The 26,485-nt window shown below is 59.1% G+C and overlaps 12 protein-coding genes across 12 annotated transcripts; 8 read left to right on the top strand and 4 right to left on the bottom strand.

Moving 5' to 3' along the window:
* Positions 1 to 1,042: 1,042 nt before the first annotated feature.
* PSEUBRA_002531 (General substrate transporter) lies at positions 1,043 to 2,764 on the top strand (the record flags this gene model as incomplete). The annotated part of the gene is made up of 1 exon (XM_016436968.1): positions 1,043 to 2,764. The coding sequence occupies one exon, from the start codon at positions 1,043 to 1,045 to the stop codon at positions 2,762 to 2,764; it is 1,722 nt and encodes a 573-aa protein (XP_016292444.1).
* A 124-nt stretch (positions 2,765 to 2,888) lies between these two features.
* PSEUBRA_002530 (uncharacterized protein) lies at positions 2,889 to 3,986 on the bottom strand (the record flags this gene model as incomplete). Its single annotated transcript, XM_016436952.1, has 1 exon — positions 2,889 to 3,986. One exon carries the CDS (start codon positions 3,984 to 3,986, stop codon positions 2,889 to 2,891), a length of 1,098 nt encoding a protein of 365 aa, XP_016292443.1.
* A 931-nt stretch (positions 3,987 to 4,917) lies between these two features.
* On the top strand, positions 4,918 to 8,010 carry PSEUBRA_002529 (Gamma-tubulin complex component protein; the record flags this gene model as incomplete). Its single annotated transcript, XM_016436973.1, has 1 exon — positions 4,918 to 8,010. One exon carries the CDS (start codon positions 4,918 to 4,920, stop codon positions 8,008 to 8,010), a length of 3,093 nt encoding a protein of 1,030 aa, XP_016292442.1.
* A 242-nt stretch (positions 8,011 to 8,252) lies between these two features.
* PSEUBRA_002528 (uncharacterized protein) lies at positions 8,253 to 9,872 on the top strand (the record flags this gene model as incomplete). Its single annotated transcript, XM_059464912.1, has 1 exon — positions 8,253 to 9,872. The coding sequence occupies one exon, from the start codon at positions 8,253 to 8,255 to the stop codon at positions 9,870 to 9,872; it is 1,620 nt and encodes a 539-aa protein (XP_059321283.1).
* Positions 9,873 to 10,884: 1,012 nt separating this feature from the next.
* Positions 10,885 to 11,907, top strand: PSEUBRA_002527 (Alpha-L-arabinofuranosidase B, catalytic; the record flags this gene model as incomplete). Its single annotated transcript, XM_016436943.1, has 1 exon — positions 10,885 to 11,907. One exon carries the CDS (start codon positions 10,885 to 10,887, stop codon positions 11,905 to 11,907), a length of 1,023 nt encoding a protein of 340 aa, XP_016292441.1.
* Positions 11,908 to 12,806: 899 nt separating this feature from the next.
* PSEUBRA_002526 (uncharacterized protein) lies at positions 12,807 to 13,925 on the top strand (the record flags this gene model as incomplete). The annotated part of the gene is made up of 1 exon (XM_059464908.1): positions 12,807 to 13,925. One exon carries the CDS (start codon positions 12,807 to 12,809, stop codon positions 13,923 to 13,925), a length of 1,119 nt encoding a protein of 372 aa, XP_059321282.1.
* Positions 13,926 to 14,239: 314 nt separating this feature from the next.
* Positions 14,240 to 14,776, top strand: PSEUBRA_002525 (uncharacterized protein; the record flags this gene model as incomplete). The annotated part of the gene is made up of 1 exon (XM_059464905.1): positions 14,240 to 14,776. One exon carries the CDS (start codon positions 14,240 to 14,242, stop codon positions 14,774 to 14,776), a length of 537 nt encoding a protein of 178 aa, XP_059321281.1.
* Positions 14,777 to 14,984: 208 nt separating this feature from the next.
* On the bottom strand, positions 14,985 to 17,888 carry PSEUBRA_002524 (uncharacterized protein; the record flags this gene model as incomplete). Its single annotated transcript, XM_016436923.1, has 1 exon — positions 14,985 to 17,888. One exon carries the CDS (start codon positions 17,886 to 17,888, stop codon positions 14,985 to 14,987), a length of 2,904 nt encoding a protein of 967 aa, XP_016292440.1.
* An 838-nt stretch (positions 17,889 to 18,726) lies between these two features.
* On the top strand, positions 18,727 to 20,643 carry PSEUBRA_002523 (Arginyl-tRNA synthetase, class Ia, core; the record flags this gene model as incomplete). Its single annotated transcript, XM_016436941.1, has 1 exon — positions 18,727 to 20,643. The coding sequence occupies one exon, from the start codon at positions 18,727 to 18,729 to the stop codon at positions 20,641 to 20,643; it is 1,917 nt and encodes a 638-aa protein (XP_016292439.1).
* Positions 20,644 to 20,888: 245 nt separating this feature from the next.
* Positions 20,889 to 22,718, bottom strand: PSEUBRA_002522 (Protein of unknown function DUF2454; the record flags this gene model as incomplete). The annotated part of the gene is made up of 1 exon (XM_059464899.1): positions 20,889 to 22,718. One exon carries the CDS (start codon positions 22,716 to 22,718, stop codon positions 20,889 to 20,891), a length of 1,830 nt encoding a protein of 609 aa, XP_059320682.1.
* Positions 22,719 to 22,963: 245 nt separating this feature from the next.
* On the top strand, positions 22,964 to 23,365 carry PSEUBRA_002521 (uncharacterized protein; the record flags this gene model as incomplete). The annotated part of the gene is made up of 2 exons (XM_016436944.1): positions 22,964 to 23,236; positions 23,318 to 23,365. 2 exons carry the CDS (start codon positions 22,964 to 22,966, stop codon positions 23,363 to 23,365), a joined length of 321 nt encoding a protein of 106 aa, XP_016292437.1.
* A 161-nt stretch (positions 23,366 to 23,526) lies between these two features.
* Positions 23,527 to 26,151, bottom strand: PSEUBRA_002520 (RNA-metabolising metallo-beta-lactamase; the record flags this gene model as incomplete). The annotated part of the gene is made up of 1 exon (XM_016436922.1): positions 23,527 to 26,151. One exon carries the CDS (start codon positions 26,149 to 26,151, stop codon positions 23,527 to 23,529), a length of 2,625 nt encoding a protein of 874 aa, XP_016292436.1.
* Between the last annotated feature and the right edge of the window lie 334 nt (positions 26,152 to 26,485).

Genomic DNA, 26,485 nt, shown 5'->3' with positions numbered 1-26,485 from the left:
CCGGAGGATTTTCGGAGAGATAGACCATCCTCGCTTGATCCTTGCCGAAAACGCTAAAGGTATTGCGCGCAGCTCTGCATCCGCCCGCCCAAAAGTTCTGCCACGGCCCACACCTTGATTGAATGCAGCTTTGCGGGGATGAGATGAAGTTCTTGTCGTCACCTTGCGCAGCTGCATTTGTATGATTGGGTGGGTCAGCGCGCAAAGAGGTTTCCTAGCTGGCAAAACAAGTTCCTCCTATTCCGTTCGGCTTAAATGAGGTATCGCATTTGACTCAACCTCGTGACCTTGACAGCAGCTCGCCGGTGGATCTGCCTCGCACTATGTTCTGCGTATAGAGCCTGTTCGTAGTCTTTGGTAGGAAGAACAAAGGTGGGGGCCGAGTCGCCGGATTGCAGGAGCGCAGAGAGAGAAGCAATTCTACCGATGCTCGCTTTTGCCCTTTGCATCGTACCGGTAGGGCCGAGCCGAACTTGCTCCTTTTGTCACTCAAACCGGGCAGCGTGCAGTGAGGTGGGAAGGGAGTGGGCAAAGAGAGTCGTTGTGTTGCTGCCAACCACCGACCGAGACTCCGCCTGTCCATGACAGCATCTCGACCGTCTGTCTGCCTCTCCCCACGCTGCTGCATGATCGACCTCTCGTTTCCGTGCAGCAGCAGCATCATCGAGCCGCATTGTGCTGCAGTCACCCACCAATTGAAACTCGGCTTGACTCTCTCTCTCTCTCTCTCTGCGCCCCTCCGGTGTTGCTTGCCCCCTCGTTGGCCAGCTGCAACGTCCCTCCGCGCCCTTATCAACCGCCGCTTTTCCCGACCCTGGCGGTCAAGTGCCCTACCGTTCGCCGGTCCCTCGTATAAGTACTGGGCGCAGAAATCCTCTTGCTTGGTCTCTCGTCCTCGTCACCAACCAATCACCCTTTACGATCCGATACCTGTCGGATCCTACCCGCCACCATTTCCGCATTGCTCGGGCACAGCACGGTTGTCTCCTCCATCTCGGCCCGCGATCATCCTTGCTCCATCTAGAACTGCGTCTCATCCACCATGGGCGGCGCGGTTCCCTCCTCATCGCCCAACGGCGTCACCATCGGCGAGACCAAGCTCCTGTCCAAGGCCAACGTCCGTCCCATCCTCTTCTGCTCGCTCGCCGTCATCGGCGCCATCCTCTACGGCTACGATGGCACCTACTTCACCGGCATCCTCGAGATGGACCGCTTCAAGCGCGATTTTGGCGTCATCAACCCTGCCAACGGTCAATACGAGATTCCGTCCAACGATCAATCGCTCTACGCCTCGATCGTGCAAGCCGGTGAGGTGGTCGGTTCGCTCCTCGCCGCCCCACTGGGCGACTACGTCGGTCGTCGAGGTGGGTTCTTCGGTGCCTGTACGCTGGTCACCATCGGTGTCGTGCTGCAGCTCGTCACCATCGGCTCCAAGGCGCTGTTGACTCTCGGTCGAGGCGTGCTCGGTGCCGGTGTCGGTGTCATCTCCAACTGCACACCGTTGTATCTTTCGGAGATCGCACCGACCGCGATTCGAGGTGCGATCGTCTCGTCGTGGCAGCTGATGCTCGCCATCGGCCAGGTGATCGGCGCGTGCATCGCTCAGGGCACCAAAGACATCGATTCGACTTGGTCCTACCGCATCCCCATCATCTTCAACCTCTTCTTCGTCGCCATCCTCGTCACGGCGCAATTCATCATTCCGGAATCGCCCCGATGGCTCATTCAGAAGAACCGCGATGAGAAGGCCCTGGCGGCGCTCAAGCGGGTGAACAAGGGTCAGCACGACGAAGTGCGCGAGAAGGTCATCGCGCTCGAGTACAACGCTTTCCGACAGGCGAGACAGGACGAGCTCGAGCTCTCGGGTGAGGGCGGCTGGAAGTCGTTGCTGCACGGTGTCGAGCTGCGGAAGTTTGCCTGCGTGTTGGGCATCTTGATCGGACAGCAGATCGGGGGTGTTCAGTTCATCTTTTCGTACACCGTGACGTTCATGACCGCCGTTGGCCTCAAGGATGCGTTCATCATCACGATCATTGTCGACGTCATCGAGGTGGTAGGCGTGCTATGCTCGTTCCTGCTGGTCAACCGATTCGGTCGTCGACCTTTGATACTTTGGACCTCCGTGCCCATGTTCATCGCGCTCTTCGTCGTCGCCGGCATCGGCACCAAGGGTCTCCCTCCTCGAGGCGAGTCCTTGCCCTACCCAGGCGTCATCTCCGTCACCGAAGGTCGCACCATCGCGGCGATGATCTGCATCTACGTCTTCTTCTTCAACCTCGCCTGGGGACCGCTGGCGTGGGTGGTGGCGAGCGAGCTGGCAGTCGGCAAAAACAGGAGCAAGATCATGTCGGTCGGCACCGCTTGCTTCTGGATCGTCGCTTGGGCCGTCACCTTCACTCTGCCGTATCTGTTCTACAATGCAGGACTGGGTGCGCAGATCGGCTGGATCTACGGCGTTGGCACGCTGATCGCCATGACGTTCGTCTACTTCTACATCCCCGAGACCTTCGGTCGGTCGTTGGAGGAGATCAATGAGATGTTGGAGGCCAAGGTGCCGACGAGGAAGTGGACGAGCTGGTTGACCAACCAGGAGAGGCTGCTGGTCGATCAGAGCAGGGTCATGGACGATGATATGAGCACCAACCCCACCGATCTCAGTCCGATCTCGTCGAATGATGGCAAGAAGAGCAAGGGCGCAGTAGGACAGTCGAGCCAGGACCGTAATCCCACCAAGCTGGGCACGTCCGACGTGGAAAGCGCATGACGAACAGGCGCTCATTGACAAATTGTATTCTAGGCATTCATCCCCTCGGCATCGCTTCTCATTTGCAAAAGACACGATTCGCTTGATACGATGCGGAAAGATACGTTTGCTGGTGGTGAATACATCAGTCGGAATCAGAGTTGATATCGGCGACAAAGCTCGCGAGCGACTTGTTGAAGCTCTTCTTTGGGGCGGGCCCATCGTCCTCGTCTTCGTCCTCGTCCGAGTCGGACACGGCCTTCCTCGCGCTCTTCTTGGGAGGAGCCTCGTCGAACTCGCTCCCGCTTTCCTCGGTGTCGCTGATCTCGATCGTCTTGGACCTCTTAGCACTCTCGCCGAGGGAGGCTCTCGTCTGCCTCGAGCCTCTGGTCTTTCCCACCACCTCGTTCTCCTGCAACGCCGCTAGCTCTTCGTTGAATTCGCGCTCCTCGCGGATCTTCCTTGCCTGCTCGAGCGACCCTTTGCCCGTCATGCCCAGCTCTCGCAGAACGCCCTGGACGATCTTGCTCTGACCGTCAAAGTCGGTGGCGTCGACGTTGGCCGCCTCGTAGAGCCGCTTCCACTGCTTGTGCACGCCGCATTCCGAGACGAGCTTCTTGAGGCGCGTGAGGCGCTGTTCTGCTTCGCTGCCGGACGGTTTGGCGGTGGACTTACGTTTGGGAGCGGAGGAAGAGGCGGACTTTTTGCTAGTTGTTGTTCTGCTCTTTTTGACGCGAGAGGTGGACGTGTCTTCCTCGAGCTCGCTGAAGTCGTCCGAGGCTGGCTCGGTGTCGCTCGAGACGCCGACGGGGCCGGTGGGCGCCTTGTGTGCAGCTTCGGCGTCGTTGTCGCTGTCACTGTCTGCAGCGGCAGAGGCACGCTTGCGCTTCGGAGTCTTGGCCTTGGCGCTCTTGGAAGCAGCCTTGACAGGCGATGCAGGCCTAGAGGTCGCTGCAGCCTTGACAGGCGAGGCAAACTTGGAGGTCGATGCAGCCTTGGAAGTCGAAGCTGAACCCTTTCCTTGTTGCTGACGGGCTTTCGCGATGAGATCATTCTGTTCCATCACCATGGCATTGACCTTCTTCTTGGTCTTGGGACTTTCGAGACAGGCGTCAAAGTAGTCCGTGAGCATCTCGCGGACTTTACGCTTGGTGTGGTCGCCGATCGTATCGTTTTCATGAGCCTTGGTGAGGATGAGTTTGATTTGCTCGGTGAGCGCTTCGTCGCTCGGGACGATCGACATGGTTGCTACGATCTGCTGAGGGAGTGGCTTGATGGGAGGAGAAGTCACCTGCGGACGGGGCGCTGAGGGACAGCAGGGGGCTGGGTTGGGCGATGGAAGGACAAGATTATATAGACGGAGGGCTCGAGTCGAGGCGGTGGCTAAGGGTGGTGCATCAGACTCAGCCTTCAAGGTGACAGGAAGAGAAGAACCAAATTGCCGAACAGGGTCCAACACGCCAAAAACGCAGGCCACTCCAAGACCAACACCTGCCTGGCTGAGCATACACTCCTCACACACAAGGTTCCCACAGCGAAAGCCTCGACTCTCGCACACAGTTCACTTTGCAGCGACTCAGCTGCATTCGAAGTCTGACTGTCACATTCCCACGCTCACAGCCGTTTCGAATCACATTCGGGCTGAGTGCTCAGCCTTCTCGGTAGCTTAAGCCAAGGTTAGGCGTAGACAGTGCAGCGACAGGGCTCCGTCAGCTGTCGGAAGGTCGTCAAGTTGGTTCCCACGCTGTCCCCCTGATGGCAGACGGCTGAGCCTAATCAACACGACTGCCTGCTGCTCTGCCTCGAAATCTGGATGTGCTGCTGTCAGCCTGAGAAGAATTTGGGTGGAATCGAGTCGCGTCGCGCTTTCAGTTCTACGTGTTAACATTTTGAGTCGAATTTTTGGATCGACTTCGCAGCGCCGCCTCAAGACCAACACTTGCCGCGCCCCGCGCCACGACGACGAAACCATCTCATCGTTATCACTTCCATCCCGCCTCGCCCAGACTCATCACATTTCCTGCACGGAACTCGCAAAAGACTCGGCATCGTCCCGGTCAGCCTTCCGACCCTACACCTCCATCAGCCCGCCCACGCGCATCCGACACATCTCCTACATCCTGGACAGCGAACTAATCGGAACCGAACGATAGACGCCAGGTCGCGATCCCATCATGTCGAGCGCTCGCACGTCCAGCGGCTCCAGGCCGCCCGTCGTGCCGGCCACGCCGGTCGGTCGATCCATGCGCAAGAAGAATCATCTCAATCTCAGTGCAAAGGCGTTCGACAAGATGTCCAAGCGTCTGCTTTCCGTCGAAAAGTCGACTGGACAGTCGGCCATGGCATCCTGGGCCAACTCAGAATCAAACCAGCAATTGGCGACTGCATCACATCGCATCGAGGGCATTCCGGAGCTAGGAGAAGGCGGACATCGCACCACCGCATCCTACGTCATTGCTGAAGGAGATGACAACGCTGCTGGCGCGCCCGATGTCAAGTCCACAACAGAGTATCACCTTCGTCGATTCGGCAAAGCGCCCGTTTCAAGAGGCTTGACTCAGGGAGCAGGCAAGGGACCAGATGGCGCCGCTCTCGCTGCTGCTGCTGCCAAGTCTCTGAAAGGGAAGGGCGTGGCTCCCATTGATTCGTTCCTCAACGAGGGCAGCTTCGTCTTCAACCCGCTCAACAGACGCGTACCGCAACAGAGTCCACGCAAGGCCAAGGCACGCACCGCTTCGTCTGCAAACAATGCTGCATCCTTGCGCGCCACATCGGGACCATCAATACCATCAGCGACGGTCGGCGCTGCGCCAGAACCGCGTCCGCCTTCGCAAAGGTATCCAGCACATCTCAATCAAGCCGGTCCTTCCAGCCAGGCTCAGGTCGCTGCTTCCGAGCCAATGTCACGCGAGGTGTCGGCCCGGCCTGACTCGACTCCGACAGCCGACTCGGATGATCCAGCACTCGTTCCGCTCGCCCTCGTCGACAGGGACTTGCAGGAAGCGCTCATTCTCGAGGATCTGCTCTACGTGCTCTTGGGTATCGAGGGTCAGTACATCACCTACGCCTCCACCTACGATCCAGAAGACGTCGCACATCGTCTGCGTGGCGCTCACTTCACCATCGATTCGGCCCTCGACGCTCCTCTGCGCGACCTCGTCGACCGCATCCTTCCGCTCGCTACCGACTACACCGCCATCTACGCTTTCATCGAGACCGACTCTGGTCTCGAGTACGGCACCGTCAACCACGCACTCTGCTCTGCCATCCGCGACCTGCTCCACGACTACGAGCTGCTCGTCGTCCAGCTCGAACATCAGATGGCTTCTTCGACCTCATTCAGCCTGCAGAAGCTCTTCATGTGGATTCAGGAGACTGCGCGCACGCTCGCCATGGTCCGCGCTCTGACCGACGAGATCGTCGGCATCTCCCACGCCGACCTCTTTGACGATGAAGATGATGACGACTCATCGGACGGAGATGGAGCTTCCGATATCAGTGGGACATCGGCTCTGGAGCGCGAGCGACGTGCTTTGCTCGGCCTCGATGACCCGGATGACGAAGGTGTCGAGGGTGGCATTGCCAAAGGAGGTGAAGTGCTTTCGATGCTCTGGGACCGCATCACACGCATGAGCGGCGATCCAAAAGCACGCACGCTCTTTACGACGCTCTTCCAACGCGCGTCCCAACCGTATGCCCAGACCATGGTCAAGTGGATCACCACTGGCGACTTGTCCGACACGTACGAAGAGTTCATGGTCATGGAGGATGCCAAGGTCACGCGTGCTGCTCTCGAGTCGGACCCCACGGACGAGTACTGGGAGACACGGTACACGCTGCGCGACGAGACCACCATCGCCAAGCGGGAGCGTCAGCGTCAGCTTGGGTTGGATCTGGACGCCGAGCTGGAGGACGAGGAGGAGAACCCAAGAGGCATTCTGACCGGTGGTGCCAAGATCCCGTCCTTCCTGGAGCCATGGAAGCACAAAATCCTGCTGGCGGGCAAGTACCTCAACGTCATCCGCGAGTGCGGTCTCGAGGTGCCGTCGGATCCCGATAAGGGAGCGGAAAACAGCGGTCTCGGCAGCAAACCCGGGAAAGGTGCGGCGACGATGGTGGTCATGAACGACGAGTCCTTCTTCCGACGCATCGAGGGTGCTTACCAACGAGCCAATTCGGCGTTGCTCAAGCTTCTTCTCGAGGACCAGCACATCCTCGAGCGTCTCCGTTCTCTCAAGCACTTTTTCTTCTTCTCCGAGTCGGATTTCCTCTCCTCTTTCCTCGAGCAGTCGGCCCACGAGCTGGCCAAGAAGGTGTCACCGACCAAGACGCGAGAGACGGTGCAGCAGCGGCTGCAGACGCATCTCGGCGCAGTCCTGGGCTCGAGCAGCACCGTCGGCTTCGAAGATCCTTATCGGGAAGATGTGCGCATCGTCCTCGCCTCCGAAGGCGCCTACGACCAGCTCAAGCGCATCGCCGAGACCAAAGGCGGTATCGAGGCGACCAAGCTCGCTCAAGCCAACGCCGCCGCCACCGCTGCTGCCGCCACCGCCGGGTCTTCCGGCAAAGACTTTGTCTCGGCGGTCACGCTCCTCCAGTTCGACATCGCGGTCAAGTTCCCCGTTTCGCTCGTCATCAGCCGCAAAAACATCCTTCGCTACCAATTCGTCAGTCGCGGTCTGTTCCACCTCAAGACGCTCGAGCGATCGCTATCCGAGTTGTGGCTGGACCATTCGTCGAACCTGTTGTGGAAGCAACGCACACATCCGGCACTCGAAAAGTGGAAGCAGAAGCTCTTCCTCCTGCGCTCACGGATGACGTTCTTCGTGCAACAGCTCCTGGCCTTCCAGCTGATGGAAGTGCTCGAGCCGAACTACCTTGACCTCGAGCGTCGTCTGCGCAATGTCAAGACGGTCGACCAGCTGATGAAGGACCATTTCGCGTTCCTCAACACGACGCGCAAGGAGCTCATGTTCACCGACCTGCGCTATCTGGAGTTGCACGCCAAGCTGACGGAGGTGATCCACATCTTTGTGGAGAATCGGACGAGGTTCCAGGACCAGGTGCTGCTGGAAACGGAGCGATGGAGGAAGGAGGGCACGCCGGTGCCCCAGTTGCAGGACGCGACGCGGGAACATCTGGCCAAGTTCGAGAGACACTGGGAGAAGTACGCCAAGACGTATAAGGATGTGGTGAACCTGCTGAGTACGACGGACAACCCGGCGGCGCTGCCCCTTGCGTATCGATTCCAGAGCTCCAATTTGTAGAGCATCACCTTCTTACGCCTGGAATACGAGCTGTAGACTGACAATTATGTTTCTGATCGTCGCACACGATGCTGTGTGGGACTCAAGTCGACTATTGAGCGGGAAGGGTCGCCCCGCGGTAAGGGGGCGGATAAGATAACGCGCCTCATTGACGGCTATGCACCTTTGTCCTAAATTTCCTCCACACGCACGAACCATCCTCACACCACCACCGACCCCATTCATCACGCTGCGATGCAGTGATGTCAGCACCAGCTTCCTCCGCAGCATCGCGGCTACCCGCGGAGCTGTTGGCGTACATCATCGAGCTGTCCATTCTCACCTCGACGCCCTCCCCTCGGCGCGCCTCTTCCAACTCGACCCATTCGCCGGGTTCGCCATTCACCACGCCACTCCGCGCGACCTTTGCCTCGTCCCACTCGTGGACAGCTTCACTGCTCTACGTCTCGCGCTTCTTTTTCAGGGTCGCTCGACCGATACTGTTGCGGACGCTCACGCTCGGCTCCCCCACCGCGGCAAGAGCGTTTTTGGCAACAGTTCCGGAGTGGGGGATGGTGCAGCGCGCATGGTTGGGCAACGTGGCCCACCTGAACGGCGTCGATCCTCTCACGTTGAGATTACAAGAAGCAGGATGGTACGAAGAGGGTAGTGGGGGCTTTGTGGTCGGCCATGCGTACGCGTCCAGGTCCAAGGTGAGGAGGAAAAGGAGGGTGGGAGAACGGGAGAGGAGGTTTAGGAGTGTGAGTGTCTACTGGGCGGAAGAGCAACTGATGGAGGAGGTGAGCGATTCACAGCGCTCCAGTGGCGAGAGCGACGACGACGCTACTGGGACATCGCCACCGCCGCGAAATGCGCAAGGAGAGGTGGCAGGACCATCAAGAGCACCTCACCAGCCAGAAGAGCAAGCGGCCTGGCAAACACTCTACTCGCGCAGACGCAGGTCTTCACCGACCAGCGTAAGAGGTCAACCGTCGAACGGCGTGCCAACAACGTCGATCGTAGGTAGTCAAGCGGGACCGGCAGAGGGCGACTTGGACCCGTGGGACATGATGGATGCGCAGGAACGACTCGCTGCTCTCGCCGCCGATCCCACTCCCTCCTCTTTCGACTCAGCAGACACACAGCTCTCGCCGCATCTCGACATCTCTACCACCTCTAATCCACCAGACACCATCTCTCACCCACCAATACACCCTCCTCTGCGGCAAAGACGAGAGATCTACGCCTACCACCTGACACTAGCCACCCTGGAACCCTTTATCAACCCCCTCCTGTCCTCCATCCGCTCGCTTCGACTCATCACCCTCACCTTCTACCCAGGTCACCTGCTGGACGATGACAAGCTGGAACATACGCTTCGGCGCATTCTCTCCCCGAACGAATGCCCGCGATTGGAGACGCTGCTGATCCGGATCGTGTTCGACGCGGCCAGTGCGGGGAGCAGAATGCGTCGGTTCGAACGGACAAAGACCATCGCAGGGGCGGTGGATCGCATTGGGGATGAAAGAGTACGGGTCATGTTGGTTAACAATCGGGTTGGTGAGGGGGAGCTGGTTGTTCAGACGGGGGAAAGTGAGGTTAGTCCGATCAGTAGGAAGGCGATCAATGTTACGTTGGAAGGGTGGTGGGCAAGGGTTCTGCAGGGTAATCATCATCAGGAGTCACACCAGAGGGCAGCAGGAGCAGGCGAAAGGACGGAAGGGCAAGTAGAAGAGGCAGAAGAGGCAAAGGTGAGGAAAGAACGTCAGCTGTCGGATTGGTCCATGTTCTTCCCCCCGAGTCAGCACGCCAACCCAACCCATCTGGTGGGGTTGGTCCAGCACTGCGATCCCTGGCCAGACTGTCCGGTGCCCATCGCGTAGCATGCCAACGATAGATTGCCGTTCTAGCAAAACGGAAGCGTGATGTCCGACGTATGAGATCTTGTGACCCCCCTCGACGCAGGTCGGGAAACGTACCAGGTGGCGGCGTCGATCCTGCGTCCTGACCTCACCTCGACTGAGCAGACATCAACATCGCCGGGGACGCAATGGCCGCCGGCTCGTGCTTCCCCACAGATCCCCGTCCGAACGCCCACCATCACCGCATGGTCCGTTCCGGCACGTTGTGTCGGGGCAGACGCATGCAAATTCGCCGAACCGCGGCCAACCATGCAAGGAAGGGTCCAGCCGAGTTTTGCGGGGATGCAGATTGCCGGCGCTAACTTCGCTTGCCGCCTCGAAGCGCAAAGGGCTAGTTCGGCCATCTTGCACCTCTCTTCGGGATCGCTTCACATCAGGTGCCAACCCACATGTGGTGAAGTAAGTGGACAGGAGGGAGTCGGAGTTCGACGCAGCGGGTGGGGCGCGGCAATCTGCATGAAAGGCGCAGATTTGCGGGGCCAAATGTCCGAACGTGTGGCAACGCGGGGCTTGACTTCGCCGCAGGTTGACAGCTGCATGGAATGCAAGGCGGCGGTTGACAGATGACCGCCGGACATCTCTTCATCGGAAATCTGTTCGGCAATGCAGTTCTTCCACCAGAGAGATCGGCGCGAAGGATGCAGAAGCAAGGGTGCTGCTCAGGGTGCTGCCGCGACGCACGATTGTCGTGACCAACCAGGTGATGCTGCGTTGCGGAGGGCAGCAAGCGGGCCGGTCACAAAGCCTCGCATACTCTCTTTATTCTCCCAGACGAGCTCGAGAAAGTGCAGCACTCTCGTTTGTTTGGTCGGTGGGTCGACCATAAAAGGCTGCCTCGTCATGGTTGGATTCGCTCAATCTTCTCCTCATCCCTCAACTGCTTTCTGACGCTACCTAGCCTCATCCTCCTCCTCAACACCTTGATCCGCCTCAAGCCTCTCCATCCCGGTCAAAGCTCCCGCCCTCCCCCACCATGGCGTTCAACAAAGCTCTCCTCCTCACGGCTCTCAGCCTGGCCTCCACGGTCTCTGCCGTCCCCGCCGCAACTGGCTCGTCTGGTCTGCCTTGCGACATCTACGCCAACGGAGGCACGCCCTGTGTTGCTGCGCACAGTACCACTCGTTCCCTCTACTCCTCGTACACCGGTCCGCTTTACCAAGTCGTTCGCGCATCCGACGGCCACATGACCAACATCTCGCCCCTCTCCGCCGGCTCGGTCGCCAATGCTGCTACCCAGGACAACTTCTGCGCCAACACATCGTGCCAGATCAAGACGATCTACGACCAGTCTGGCCGCGCCAATCACCTTACGCTCGCTCCCAATGGCGGTGCCGCCTCGGGTGACGTCCTGGCCTCTGCCACCGCGGCACCGGTCACCTTGAACGGCCACAAGGTCTACGGTGTCTACGTCCACCCTGGCGTCGGCTACCGCAACGACAACACCAACGGCATTGCCACCGGCAACAACCCCGAAGGGATCTACGCCGTTCTCGACGGCACGCACTACAACGGCGGCTGCTGCTTCGACTACGGTAACGCCGAGACGAGCAACACCGACACCGGCAATGCTCATATGGAAGCCATCTACTTCGGAACGAACAGCTATTGGGGGTCAGGCCAGGGATCAGGGCCTTGGCTCATGTCAGATCAAGAGAACGGCCTCTTCAGCGGCTACAATCCCAAGCAGAACACCGCCGATCCAAGCCAGACATCGAGGTTTGTCACGGGCATCGTCAAGGGTGACTCGTCCAACCTGTGGGCGTTGCGCGGCGGAAATTCGCAAAGCGGTGGCTTGAGCACGTACTACAGCGGTCAAAGGCCAAGTGGCTACTATCCTATGAAGAAGGAGGGCGCAATCATCCTGGGCATCGGTGGAGACAACAGCAACAGTGGACAAGGAACCTTCTACGAGGGCGTGATGACGACCGGCTACCCCTCCGACCAGACCGAGAACGCTGTCCAGGCTAACATTGTTGCTGCCGGCTATGCGGCTTAATGAAGTGACGCGTGTGGATCCAGAAGATTTGTCTATTGTTCATTATGCACCTGCAATGATTCACGGAAAGGATCTGCATGAGATGAAGTCGAGAGATTGCGCGGTTTCTGGGTGGTTCTGAGGTCGAGCTTGACAAATGAAATGACGGCTTCAACAGCGACGGGAACGAGCGTGGGAATGGCGACGGAACGCTCACACGGCGACAGGTGCTTTTGCTGCGAAAGCTTAAGCTCTGCATCAGGCCGTTTTGTGCTTCGTCGAGCGACGGACGTGTCATAGAGCTCGTCATGGTCAAAGAGCTGCACCGCGCTCGCCGTGAAGTTAAATTTCAAGTTTTGGTCTGACGGACAGTCGAGCAAAATGGAGCACCGTCCGCAAGCGGAGCAGCGTGCGAGTCCGGCTTCCATCGGCCGACGGAACGACGCTATCACAAAGCTGATCAATGTCGGCACCCTCTCACTGCGCTCCCTTCGAGCTTGATTTTCTGCGGGTCCTCGACAAGAGGCGATGAATCACGAAACTACACTGTAGCTGTGCAGGACCGAAACCCGTGCGTAAACGGAGCGTGGGAAGACTACGCGTGATTACACAACTTTCCGCTCGATCAATGGATTAGGGTTTCGTCCCAAGACGTGCTCAACTTGGATGTGTGTGTCTCAACTTGTATCTGCGTGTCTCGGACGACGGACGAGTAACAGAAGCAGAGTGCCGCCAAGACGAAAGCATTGATAGACAGACCCAATGAGGTGCAGGTCGCATTTGCTGCGCAGCCAATTCATGAGGAAGCCTTGACGGATATAAGCACCTGCCTCTCGAGCGAAACATTCCTTCCCTTCCTCCAGCATTCGATACCTTCGCGGTCGTCTCTTTGCCACAACTTCCGCCCCTCCAGCATCATCATGGCTACGCCATCTGCCAGCACCGATCCTCAGCTGATCTGCCTGTGGCCTAGCGACGAGCCGGACGCGCCCAAATTTGTGCACCAAGGCACCATGGAAGCGACCACCGAGCTCAACATCAAGCTCTATCACTTCGACCGCAACTTCTGGCACGCTGGCCCTGGCTATGAGGCGCGCAACATGATCGTTGGTGCTCGTGCAGCACCTAACCCTGCCCATCCGACGTCCCCCACCACCGACAAAGCTTACGGGCTCAAGACATTCCACAAGCTGACGGGCAAGCGACCCGAGGCGCTTGCCAAGCTGGTGTGCAAGACCGGCCCTCTCGCCCACCTCGGCGTCTACAATGCGCAACGAGTCTTCAATGTACGTCACAAGACCGATCCGGAAGCGCCCGACTATCTCGTTCTCTGGTACGCGGTACGCGAGAGCGCCATGCACTCGGTGCTTGAGGAGGTCGAAGGGCTCGATGGCTTTCTTGGCAGCCGTGTGCAGCTTGAGTGGCTTCAGTCGGCCTATTTCGAGAAGAGACGCGAGGGTGAGCATCTGATTCTGTTTCACAAGATGGAGGATTTGCCGCCGAGCATCAGCGACACGTCGGAGCAAATGGAGGAGGAGATGGAGCAGGAGATGGCGCCTTTCGACCCGCCCGCATTCCCGCACATCCAGGCGTTCAGAATGGACATACTTGTTCATGCGCGCGTTACCCCAACCAAAGAATCCACCGCCAAGGACAAGACGTACTTGCTCAAGACATTTCACAAGCTGCCCCATGCACGGGCTGGCGCATTCGTGGGTCGACTCGGCTCCAAGGGCCCGCTCGCCAAGCTAGGCGCCACCGATGCCGTTCTCATGGGCAAATTGCCTCCAGAGGGAGAGGTGAGCAAGGAGGATGAGAACGAGGTCAACCACATCATGATCAAGTTCAACGTTGTCGAGTCGGACATGCACCGCGTGCTCAACGAGGTGGAGAAGCTCGAGGGTTTCTTGGGCTCCAGGCTGCCGCCCGAGTGGAGCAAGTCGCCTTTCTACAAGGCACAGCCGGACAGTCCGCACCGCATCCTCATCGATCTCAACGAGCTCGCGGGCGGACGGGTCTTGGTCACGAATGCCGAGTAGATGTCTTCTGTGTTCTTCGTGCTCACAAACCAAGTCCCTGGTCGTATAGTCAGTTAAATGCCAGACGTTCTTTGCTTTTAGTCTGTTCGGAGCGGAATGCGCGGTGAGATTGCGCATGAAGCCTGCATCGAGCGTCGGCAAGCGCCACCGCGTCGTGTGTGACGACGCGGTGTGAATCTGCTGCGCTGCATCGTTTAAAACGCTTTGTTCAGACGTCCGAAGCGCAAAGGGCTCGGAAAGGGCACAAAAAGTGCATTGATTCTGCTTCACCATGCTTCCCGTCCTCACCTACCCCCACAACCGTGTCGCGCCCAATGCCGTATCAACACATTCCCGAGGGCACCTGGATCCCTAACGACGCGCTTCACCAGGCGTTCATCTGCGAGCTTCGCCCTTTCGATCCCTCTGCTTTCCCCGTACAGCCCATTCCTAGGTCCGTCTGTGTCGATGCGATCCCGCCTCTTCACCCGGCCATCTCCCCGCCAGCTGACAGCAAGGAGTTCCTGCTGCGCACATATCACAAGTTCGATGAGACTCGTCGGAAGGACCTCAACGCCATCGTCAGGCTCCTGGACGTCGCCAGGCGCTTGGGCGTCGTGAAAAAGGCATGGTTTCGACCCGACCCCTCTACCGGTACAGTCTACCTCACTGTCCACTACGAGGTCGTGGAAGGCTTCATGCACCCGGTGCTACGGGAGGTGGAGAGGCTCGGCGGGTTCTTGGGCAGCAGACTTCCAAGAAGCTGGCTCCACTCGTCCTACTGCGAGACCCAAGACGGTGGTAGACACAAGGTCTTTTTTGACCCTGAAGAGGATGAGGAGGGCCGATGGGTGAGGGTGCAGCCAGAATGAGCACCTTTAGGCCGGTTCGATCGCCACACGTATCACGAGTGACGTTCAAACCTCCGCCTCTTGCTCATATAGCATCAAACCTAACAATTCTCTCAAAGAAAGCTCTCAGTGCCGATGTCAAATGTCAAACGCTTCTCACCCCTCATCGGTTCCATGTGTGATACACTGTATTGCTCCAGACCCGATCCCTTCCATCACATCATCAAATTCAAGCGAACGGATTCCTCCCGAACCCAGCCATGAACGCCGCCGGACCCCCGTTCCCAGCCGTCTTCCCGCCGCCCTTGATCGGACTCAATTCCAGGGGGATATCAAAGTTGGGCGCCAACCCTGCTGCATCACTTGCGCCCCACTGCATCGCCCCTGCGCCGCCACCGAGCAGCTTGCGTTTCTTCTTCTTTCCTCCTGCTGCCGCCGCCGCGTTCTGGCTGGCCAGCGCGAGGTTCGCTTTCAACGTCGAAGGCTTCGGTTTGGTGGGCAGGGTATTCGTGCGATCCCGCCCGAACTTTGTCGCGAGCAAAGAGGAGTCCGGGGGGCCGGCGGAGTCGTCGTCGCTCTCAGCAGGCGCAGCGGCTCGCTTGGTGCGGATGATGGGCGTCGCCGACGGATCGGCCGTTTGGTCGTCGTACTCGATCGGCATCGAAGGTTTCGTCTTCTTCCCACCGACGGTGGGTTTCGGGACGGATTTCTTGAGACCGGTCTTGGCAGGCTTGGATCTGCGTCTGGCACCGGCGTCAGAGTCAGAATCCTCTTCGGACGAGTCGGTGATGGCCACCTCGTCGCGCCAGTTCTTGCTCGATTTGGGTTTGGGCGCTGCCACGGTCGGCTTGGTCGTCTTCTTGACCGCTGCGGTAGCGTTCTTGGAGGGAAGCTGAGCGAAGGGAACGAGCGGCGCTGAGGACTTGGCAGCAAGCGGCTTGCGAGCGGCAGGAGGAGCGCGTCGATCCATCTCGTCTTCCGAGGGCGGCTCAAGCTCCGATGCGCCCTGCATGGGTTGACGGCTCTTCTGTTTGGCGTAGACGGGCGATGACGGAGGTAGCATCTGCGTCGCCACGAGAGACTTGGCGGCTTTGAGCGCGGAGACTTTTGCGGCGACGGGAGCAGGAGCTGGTGCTGAGGACGACGAGAGCTGTTCCACCTGGGCGAGCAGCTGCTTGCGCTCGGCCTTCCACGTCTTGCGCGTCTCGGCCATCATAGCGTCGCGTTCGTTGAGCGTTTCGATCTCGGCCTGAGCGTCCTTCAGCTGCTGCTTGAGTTTCGCTGCTGCATTGCTGTCGCCCGAGCGACCTGCCGTGCCTCGAGACTGGCGCGCCTCCTCCAGCTGTTCCGCCAACGACTCGTTCTCCGCTTGCAGTTCGAGCAGGGCCGCCGACTTGACTCCGAGCCTCTTTTTCATACGGGCCGAATCGCGCAGCGCCGCTTTGACGTGCAAGGACAGCAGGTCGGCGCGCTTTCGTTCGAGCATGAGGCGGATGCGCAACTCGTCCTTCTGACCCTCGAGCTCGGATTCCGTAGCGTGGTACCTGCCCTCGTGGTACGTGACTTCGTTCTTGGCGTGCTGCAGGGCCACTTCGACGAGGCAAGCCTGTCGACGCTGGGAGAGCAGCTTCCATGCGCGGTCGTCGGCTTCGATCTTGTATTGGCTGAGGCGCACCTGCAGCTCGGTGCGAGCGCGGGTCTCGCGGGCGATGGCAGTCTGGTGGGATGCTTTAAGTGTCGACAGCTGCTCCTGCAAGCCGGTGCATTCGGATGCCCAGCCTTCCGACTCTTCTTTGGCCGAGGCGAGGGCGTCGTGGGCGGCGGTGAGATCGCGCGAGAGGGCGGTGGCCTTCTTGCGCAGCTCGCCGAGCTCCATGGTCTGGAGACGGTCTGCGCGTGCGGACGGGTCGAAGCGGTTGTGCGATGCGAGCGAGACGGTGGACGCGTCGCCGAGTGCAGAGGGGCCGGCATTGACTGCAGAAGGCGTGCTGTGGCCGTTTGTGAGCGAAGAGAGATGTGCGAGCTTGCGGCTCGAGACGCTAGGACTGGCGTGCGGACTCATGCGAGGTGTCGGCGCCGCTGCTGCTTTGACGCGGTTGAAGAAGGGGGTGGACTCGATGGGAGCGACTGTCGCGGTCGTCGCCGCGGCAGCGAGAGCTCCGCGTGCGGTCGTGTCTCCGGACGAGTCGGCGTCTTCATCGCTGGCGCCTACGTTCTGCTGCTGAGCTGCTGGTAAGGGACGCGACTCTCGACGGACGTTGGCGCGCGAAGCACGGTTGAAAGGATCGAGCTCGCCGTCGAGATACTTGCTAAAGTCGTAGGCCGTGCCTGCCTTTGCACCGCCGATAGGTTGGTCGACACCGTTCCGACGGATTGCAGTGCCAAATACGGACGTCTGAGACGCGGTAGAGGCATCAGCAGCCGCATCGGTCGTGAAGGCTGCAGTGTTGTTGACGGCCGGTGTTGAGGCAGTCGGAGCGGCAGTCGAGGCAAGACCGGGCATCTGAGGGTTCTCGACATCGATGTCGGCGAGGACAGGGTTGATGTCGCGACGGCCAGGAACGAGCTGCGCGGTGCTGTCGCCGCTATCGTCTGCGATCAGAGATTGATTCGCTTGGGATGAAGCCTGCGCTTGACGGGCGGCCCTTGCCTGGGAGACGCCGAGAGGAGTCACATCGCCGGCCTGTTGACGTACGCGCTGGATGGCACCGTTGGTGAGGGAAGAGCGTGCTGCGCGTGATCGCTGGTCGTGATTGTTTTCATCATTGATGAGCTGGGTACTGCGCAACTGAGCGGTGGGACGTGGAAGCGAGCTGGGCACTGTGTTGGAGCTGGAAGCCGGGAAGGAGGCGGCAAAGGCAGCGCGATTGGCGGTAGGACGAGTGACGGAGCGCTGCTCTTTGGATACGGCTGCCATCTGATCCAAGCTGGGAAAGTCGGAGGCTGCATTGTGTGGGACAGGGGTGAATGGTTCGGCGCGCGACGAGGCTGACGGTGTCGAGGCGATGGTGTTTGCGATCTTTTGCGCTTGCGATGAGAGGGGAGGTTGTGAAGAGAAGGGAGCCTGTGTGACGGCGGCAGCTTCCTTTCGCGGCGATCTGCGGACGGGTGGTGGGGTACGTTGGACCACCATTGTGTGCGATGAGATAGTCGTAAGCGTGTTGTTCCTCTCCACAAGGTTGGATGGGATGAGACGCGACGATGATAGCCGTGATGATGCAGACGCGCCAAGGATGTTGCGTGATGTCAGACGAGAGTCTTGGGTATCCGCCGGGTATCGAAGGGTGGTGGTGAATGGCAATGGATTGGACTCGGGTGATATGGTGGTACAAGAGGAGATGTCGACGCGATGGTGATGGCGATGAGTTGCACATGCACGACCTGTCGACGCTGCTGCTGCTGCTGCTGCTGCTGCTGACTGCGCCTGGACTGCCTTTTTGATGGTCCAATTTTGTGACACTATTTTCTCCTTTTCTTTTCTTTTCAGTGTCAATTTCAGCTTTGAGACGAGCACCGAACGCGTACGACAAAGCGGTGGTCACGTGCTTCCCAAGCAGCTAGATCGGGCTCAGATCCGGATCGGGTCGAGTCAGTCCGAGTGGCGCTTCGATGTGCCTTCGCCTCCAAAGACTAAAATTTGGCCGAAACCTGTCAAGAAGAACGAAAAAAAGCTCTCTGAACCCGGCACAATTCACCAACATCATCGACTAAGACACCATCATATCGTCCATAGACTCGAGTCACCTAGCTTGACGCGCTCACCAAAGGCCCGATACACACTGTCCTCGCCGCCCCTAGGCACTCTTTCCGCATTGACGACTCGACGCTTGGCTTCCACCCTCGTCCGCTCGTCCCCCTCGATCCTGGCCTCGTTCTCGGGTGCAACACGAGCTCAACGAATCACCGCATCCATCAAGCCAGCAACACCAGCATCGCTACCACCCGCGCACCACCACTTTTCCACCTCCGCCATGGCTTCTTCCACTATCGCCCTCGTGCCTTCGCCGGCCTCATTCAACGGCGCTCCTTACCTCTCGGAGCTGCCTGCCATGCCTACCGATCTGCCTGGCACCGACATCAAGCGTGCTCCTCTCGATAGCTTCCGTATCGCCATCGCACAGCACGTCTCTTCCTCCCTCGGCGTCGACCTGAACGCTGCCCTCGTCGCTGTGGGTACCGGCAAGATCGGCGACTACACTGTCGCCGTACCTCGATTCAAGCTCCCTGGCAAGCCCAACGAGATCTCGGAAAAGGCGGCAGCCGCGTTCCAGCCCAACGAGTTCCTCTCGAAGGTCGAAGCAAAGGGTCCCTTCCTCCACTACTTCTTGAACAGCAAGACGCTCATCAAGCTCACTCTCCAGACTGTCCACGTCATGACCCACGGGTATGGTGCTCCTCGAGACGAGCAAGGCAACACCCAGCCAAGCTACGGTACCAACCGTGACGGCGAGGGCAAGAACATCATTGTCGAGTTCTCTTCGCCCAACATCGCAAAACCCTTCCACGCCGGTCACCTGCGATCCACCATCATCGGCGCCTTCCTCTCCAACTTGTACAAGGCCAACGCATGGAACGTCGCCAAGTACAACTACCTCGGTGACTGGGGTAAGCAATTCGGTCTGCTCGCTGTCGGTTGGAAGCTCTTTGGTGACGAGCAAAAGCTTCAAGAGGATGCTGTCAACACCCTCTTCGATGTTTATGTCCGCATCAACAAGCTCGCCAGCGAGGAGGAGGATGGCAAGGGCGAGAAGATCCACGACGAGGCCCGGCAGTTCTTCAAGAAGATGGAGGATGGCGACAAGGAGGCGCTCGCTCTCTGGCAAAAGTTCCGCGATCTCTCCATCAAAAAGTACATTGAGGTGTACGACCGACTCAACGTCCAATTCGATGTCTACTCGGGCGAGTCGCAGGTGACCAAGGAGAACATTGTCAAGTCGCTCGACCAGCTCAAGACGCACGACTTCGTCACGCGAGAGGACAACGGAGCGCTCTTGGCCGATCTGTCCAAGTACAAGCTCGAAAAGGCCGTCATCGAGCGACGAGACGGAACACCGCTCTACATCACCCGAGACATTGCCGAGGCCGCGCAGCGATTCGACAAGAGCTTCGACGGCAATGGGTTCGACAAGATGATCTACGTCGTTGCGTCGCAACAGGATCTGCACCTGGCGCAGTTCTTCAAGGTGCTCGAGCTGATGGGCTACGAGTGGGCGCAGAAAGAGACCAGCCGACTGCAACACATCAACTTCGGTATGATCCTCGGCATGTCGACTCGAAAGGGAACCGTGGTTTTCCTCGACAACATCCTCGATGAGACGCGCGACAAGATGCACGAGGTGATGCGAGCGAACGAGGCCAAGTATGCCCAGGTGGAGAATCCGGAGCGCACCGCCGATATTGTCGGGATGACGGCGGTCAAGATCCAGGACATGGCAAGCAAGCGCATCAACAACTACAACTTTGACTGGTCGCGCATGCTCTCGTTCGAAGGCGACACCGGTCCCTACCTTCAGTACAACCATGTGCGATTGTGTTCGGTGGAACGCAAAGCGAAGGAGTCGGACAACCTCGAACTGCCCACCTCCGACCTCGACCTGTCGAGTATCAACCTGGATCTCATTGCCGAGCCCAAGGCAAGGGATCTCGTGATGCTCCTCGCCCAATGGCCCGACACCGTCAAAGCCGCCATGAAGGACCACCAGCCTTCGACCATCGTGACGTACGCCTTCAGGTTGACGCATCTGATCTCGAGCTGCTGGGAATTCTTGCTGGTGAAAGGGCAGGAGAAGGATTTGGCGCTCGCCAGGCTGTTCGTGTTCAGGTGCTGCAAGGACGTGCTCGGGAGTGCACTGCGACTGTTGACCATCACGCCGCTTGACAGGATGTAAGAGAAGGTGTTGCCAATGACGATTAGGTTTGGAGTGCTGCTCAGCATGTGTGAGTGAGTGGGTGTGTGAATTGAGTGGGACCAGATCTGATAGGCTGTGTGCGCGCCCGCGATTCCCGCCTAGCATGCCGCCACCGTTGCATGAGGGTGTGATTGAGGGACGCGAGTGAACCCAGCTCGAGCGCGCGTAGTCACCTACCTGAAGCAACAACTTACCCACTCACTCGATCGCCGGCCTGCGAGCCATCATATCGGCTCCAGCACCCCCAATCGCCCATCCACCTCCCTCAGCGCTCCCCATCTTCCCCCCACCGACGCATCCACCTGCGCCAATCTCCCCAAAAACATCCGCAAACCCTCCTCCAACCGCGCCCACCTCTCGTCCCCCTCGCTCTCCTGCCGGAGGGGCGATTCGAGGGATGAGATCCAACACTTGGCTACGGCCGCCAGGAGGGGACCGACCCACCTTCCCGCGCCGTCCGCTGTGAGCCGTGTTGCGAGCGAAAGTACCACCTCTGTGAGTGGGATTTCGTCCAAGTGCAGAAAGGGGACGGTGGACAACCAGTTCCGCGCGATCCAGTCGAGGGATACGTCGACAAAGCGCGAGATCGACCCGAGACCTTTCCGTGTAGAGGAAGGGTCGAGTGCGGGAGGGGAGAGGTCGTCGATCAGCACGAGGTAGGCGGTGACGGTGGTGTGCACGAGCGATCGGCCGAGGTGCGTGCCGGCGGGCGGAAGGGGAAGGTACGACCACGTGGAGAGGATGCCTTCGCTCACCAAGCGCGTGAGCGACTCCTGTCGCTTCTCGCCACAGTCACCCACCGCAGAGGACAATCGGCCCTCACCCACCCCACCCGGGCCAGACAGAGGTAGCCGGTATGCAATGGGAGAAGTGCTTAGCAGAATGAGCAACCGCAGCGCCCCGATGCTGCACGACAACAACCCCGCTGCATACGTCTCGTCGTGGATGTAGGTGAGGTTGACATGCAGCGCTTTTTCCAGGAGGCTACCGATGCCAGTTCGGAGGAGAAGCTTGGCCAGCGCTTCACCACCGCGCTCGAGAAGGGTGTATACCAGCGCGCTACCGCGCAGTCGAAAGCGCGGTTGCGGGTGCTCGGCTAGCGTTAGCAGTGGTGGGATCAGCAGGGGCCAGACCGCCGTCCAGTCCGACTCGTTGGTTAGGGAGAGGTGGGTGAGGATCAAGGAGAGGACGTTGGTGCACCCCAGGGCTTCATTGCGCTCCTCCAAGGCCCGACTTTCGGATGGGAGCGTGAGGGCGAAGCGCGAGGGAGCGAGGTTGGATGCACCCTCATCCTCATCAGCTGAGTGACGGTGACGACCAAGGTTGGCGTCCAGGTGAGAAACAAAGTTGGCCTGGGACGCGGGCGGCTTGCGACGCCCCGTGATGGGGTCGATGCTGCTCTGCGGGCCAGAGGAGGAGAGGCCTGCTTCTTGGATGATGGGCTTGATGTAGTCCGCGAGGAGCGCTTTTACTACTGTAGCCTGCGAAGGTATTTCGCGATACTCTTGCAAGTCGACGAGGATGCGCTGCGCTTGAAGTCGGGAAGAGTCGCCGATCCAACCGTGGTGAGGCAGAGAGTCGGTGGGTGGGGGAGCGATGCCGGTGAGTGGGGGCGGGATGTACCGAGCGACTGCGCAGACGACATGGCCGACAACCAGATGGATTGGCTCAGCGTGAGACTGTGGCTTGTCTGCGAGACTGTGCCCGCTCAGCTCGCGCAACGCTTCCCCGACCTGCTCGAGAAGCGTGGGCACCTGCTGCTCCTTCCAACGCAACAGTGAGGGGTAGTGCTCTGCCGAATGCGTCCATGCTTGACCATCGCCCCGGCTGAATTGTGTGGGGATGGCTAGCTGACGGGAGAGCGAGAGGAGTCGATTAAGGGTGTCGTGCAGGTCCAGCTGGAGAGACGACTCGTGAGGAAGTGTGGACAGGCCGAAGCGATAGCAGCATGGTGTGGAGGCGGGAGCTGGGAGGGGCTGGGCTCGGTGTGCCCGAGAAAGAACGTCGATGCCGGTCGAGCTGGCGGATAGAGATGGTCTTGGAAGCTCGACCATGGTGTCTGCAGAGAGATCCGATGGTGCGAGCTGCCCTTGGAGCTTGAGAACAAGTAAGAAGAGGAGGAGGAGGAGGACCCTGGACCCAAACCTTCTAAAAGCGCTTTGCATTTCCCGACTTCCGACGAAAAAGCTGGCTTTTTCTTCCCATCTTCTCGCTCCTCCTCCTTCAACTCGCTTTCCAACTCTCCCTTCAACACCCACTCGACCCACAAGCACATCCTCTCACCCGTCTCTCGCCCATCATGTCAATCGCAACCGCCTCCCTCAAGCACATCACAGCGATGACCTTCGAATTCGCGCCATTGAGCGCCTCGCAAGCCTCGCGCTCGATGCGCATCCTCCTCGCGCAGCTGCCCACCAAGCCGCCCGTCCCCGGCATGGACCTACCCGATATCAAGACCAGGACCGTATCCACAGACGCGCTGCAGCGCATCGAGGTGACCTACAAGAACAAGCAGAAGCTCGTGCTCGACTCGCAAGCGAGCGAGGCGCGGTTGAGCGACTTGGTCAAGAAGGTATGTTGCCGAATAGCGCCGGTTGCCCTCAATGAGGAGCGTCACTTACTGACATTATGTTTGCTCTTTGTCGAATCGCAGATCGAGGAACCTGCAAGAGCACTTCGTCTCAAAGAAGAGGGTCTCTAAAGCCATCAACCCATAGCTCTGCATCCCAAGAAATAATCTGTATTTGTACCTGTCGCCACTTCATTCAAGCACATACTCCTCATCTCATCGCTCGACACTCACAACCCACATCCAGTGAAAAAGATTCCCGAAAGACGATACAAATATATTCGCCATTCCTCTCACTCTGACCGGATCATCTTGCTCGGTCTCTGGTCGCCAAACTCTGGAATGCTCGCCAGCTGGCTGTGCTTGCCCGCGAACAAGGCGGTTCCCATCTGCTGTGGCAACCGGAAGGCGTCCGAGAGCGAGGTGAAGGAGCGCAGTGCCAGTGTGCACAGATGCTCGACGCGCGCACGGAAGGACGGCGAGGAGGCGAGGATCACGAGGTTCTCCACGTCGATGACGGCTTCGGCTTCGTCGAGGAACACGCGCAGGGCGGGGCGCGGGGCTCCGTCGAACAGCGAGGCGATCGGGATGGGGGGCGACGAAGCGGTCGGCTCTTCCGGCGTGGCGTTCTCGACGTCGGTTGAGTCGGGATCTGGCTTGATGGTGGGCATGTCCACGTCGGAGACCCCCGCATCAGCGTTCTCTTCCGCAGCACCTGACGCTTTGTCTTCGGTTTGAGCAGAAGCGGAAGGCTTGGTCTCGGTCTCTTCGATATCCTCGCTGCTCGGCGGTGCCTCTGGGATGGTGAGCTCTTCCACCTGACCAAAGTGCGCCTCGAGAAACGCAGCCATGTGCTCGATCTTGGCCAGCTGATATGCATCGTGACGGATCGACTCGTCGCTCGCCGCTTTGGCTTTCGTCTCGCTCTCCGCCAGCAATGCTGTTTCTGAGAATGGATGAAGCGGGCCGACCTCGGGCGGTGTCAGCGCTTCTTCATCTTCCGCATCCTCGTCCGAGCCTTCTGCCTTTGTCTCGCCGTGATGGTGATGATGCTTGTGACTGTGCATGGTCATCTTGACGCTGGAAGGTGCGCTGTCGATGCCGAGAAGCAATGCAACAATGCTGTCCGCGACCATATCGTTGGCGATGCTGCTGACCCACTCGACGAGCAACTCGTGTTTCGCGCTTTGCCTCACATCGACCGCGCCCATAATACGCAGTGTTCGCAGCCCCTCCTCCGCGTCCACACCCTCCTGCAGTCGACCGTACATGCCCTGAAGATGCCAGCGCACCATCTCCCAGCTCACCGCCAACGCCACTCGTTGACGCTGGATGATGGTGCTCGTCGAGAGACCAGTAAAGTCGGTCAGGTCCTTCGGGTCGAGGATGGTATACGCAAAATCTTTGCTGATGAGCAAGCCGTCGACGACGTCGCCCTGCGCGGGTGGCTTGGCAGCGATGGCACCAATCGCCTTTGCAGTGCGCTGCGCTCGGAACTGAAGCGTAAGCGGTTCGCAGTTGCGTGGGGTATGAATCTTGACATCCGATCCCCTGGCTGTGAAGCGCGCTTGCAAGGCAGCTCGCAGCTTGGACATGTTGTTCTGTTCGCCATGAACGAGCACGATGTGTTGCGCTTTGATCTCGTCGATAAAGCGTGAATTCTGAGCAAAATCGACGTGCGCTGAGAAGGAAATGTAGTCGACCGAGATGCGACGCGGGATCTTCTGACCGTTCATGCCAATGATCTCGTCGGGCTCGTTGAGAATGTTGCGCGCCATGGTGCCTTCCACCGAGTAGCCGGAGACGATGAGACCGTTGCGCTTGTCGGGCGCCCATCGCTCGAGAAGCTCGCGCGAGACTCCCGACTGCATGAAACCAGGAGAAGCCATCATGACGCAAGGGCCGCGATCCTCAAACTTTTCGAGCGAACGAAGATTGGAGATGTGCTTGAAGACGAACGGATTGTCGCGGCGATTGAAGCGCGTGCGGATGTGATCGTTCATGGTGTGAATATAAGTCTGGTAGACTGAGATGCACTTTTTGGCGAGCGCAGAGGCGTAGTAGATGGGCACGCTGTGGAGCTCCGGATGGGCAGCCCAGTATTCGTCCAAGAGGAGCAGCAACTCTTGTGCTCGACCCAACACAAAAACAGGCAGCAGAACGCGACCGCCTCGCTTGATGACGTGATGAATTTGTGAAGTGAAGCGGTGCTCCTTGTCGAGGCGTGGTTCGTGGGTCTGTGTGCCGTAGGTCGACTCGCAGATGAGCACATCTGGCTTGACGGGCGGAATCTCGGCCTGGACGAGATGACGGTCCTCCTCGCGACTGAAGTCTCCCGTGTAGAGAATACGAAGGCCAGCGATCTCGATGAGGAACATGCAAGCGCCGAGCACATGACCTGCATGGTAGGCGGTGAAGCGCAGACCACCTGCAATTGAGACGTCCTGGTGGAAATCGACGGCTTCGATCTGGCGCCACGACGCGAGCATCTCATTCTCGTCGAAGAGATTGTCGTCATTGCCGGCATTACTGATACGAACAAAGTCGGACATGAGGAAGCGATAGACGGCCTTTGTAGGATGGGTCATGTAGACTTTGCCGTGACCATCTTTGAAGTTGGTCTTTTCCATAATGTAAGTGAGAGCGGCGGCATGGTCGAGATGGAAGTGGGTGATGAGAATGGCGTCGACGGTGGACCAGTCAAGCTCGTCGATGAAGGGAAGCGCGGCGATGCCAGTGAAAGCAGGATGAACGCCGGTATCGCAGACGATGGTCTTGCCCTTGTAGTTGAGGACGCAGCAAGAGCGACCGACTTCTTGACCGGCGCCGAGCATCTCGATGGTGAGCTGATCGTCGGCAGCAGAGGCCTGGAGAGCGGCACCGCCCGCCGAGGACTGCGGGACGACGGCAGGTGCCATTTCGTATCGATACTTGTCGTGAACAAGAAGATGGCTGTACAGATGGCAACAGGGAGAAGAGAGGAACGAGGGATGTGACTGTCCAGGAAGAAACGGCGCCCAAAAAGAGGGTCCAACTCGCAGAAGAAGCTCCAAGCCCTGGCCACATCGGTTCTGCCCGATTTGAGCCAGGCTTAGCTCCACATTTTTGGCGCCGACGCCCTTGAGAAGCGGCAGAACGCGCTGCACAGACCGACAGGCTTGATTGAATAGAGACAGCTCAGACCAACACCCCTCCTCCTTTCCCACGCTCACCAACAAGCCAGTCATCGCTTTGGTGCGTCCGGCTCGCGAC

Source organism: Kalmanozyma brasiliensis (assembly GCF_000497045.1).
Source record: "Kalmanozyma brasiliensis GHG001 unplaced genomic scaffold PSEUBRA_SCAF2, whole genome shotgun sequence".
Taxonomy (NCBI): domain Eukaryota; kingdom Fungi; phylum Basidiomycota; class Ustilaginomycetes; order Ustilaginales; genus Kalmanozyma; species Kalmanozyma brasiliensis.
Note: the sequence above shows the minus strand (reverse complement) of the source record. Positions and strands in the feature narration are given on the sequence as shown.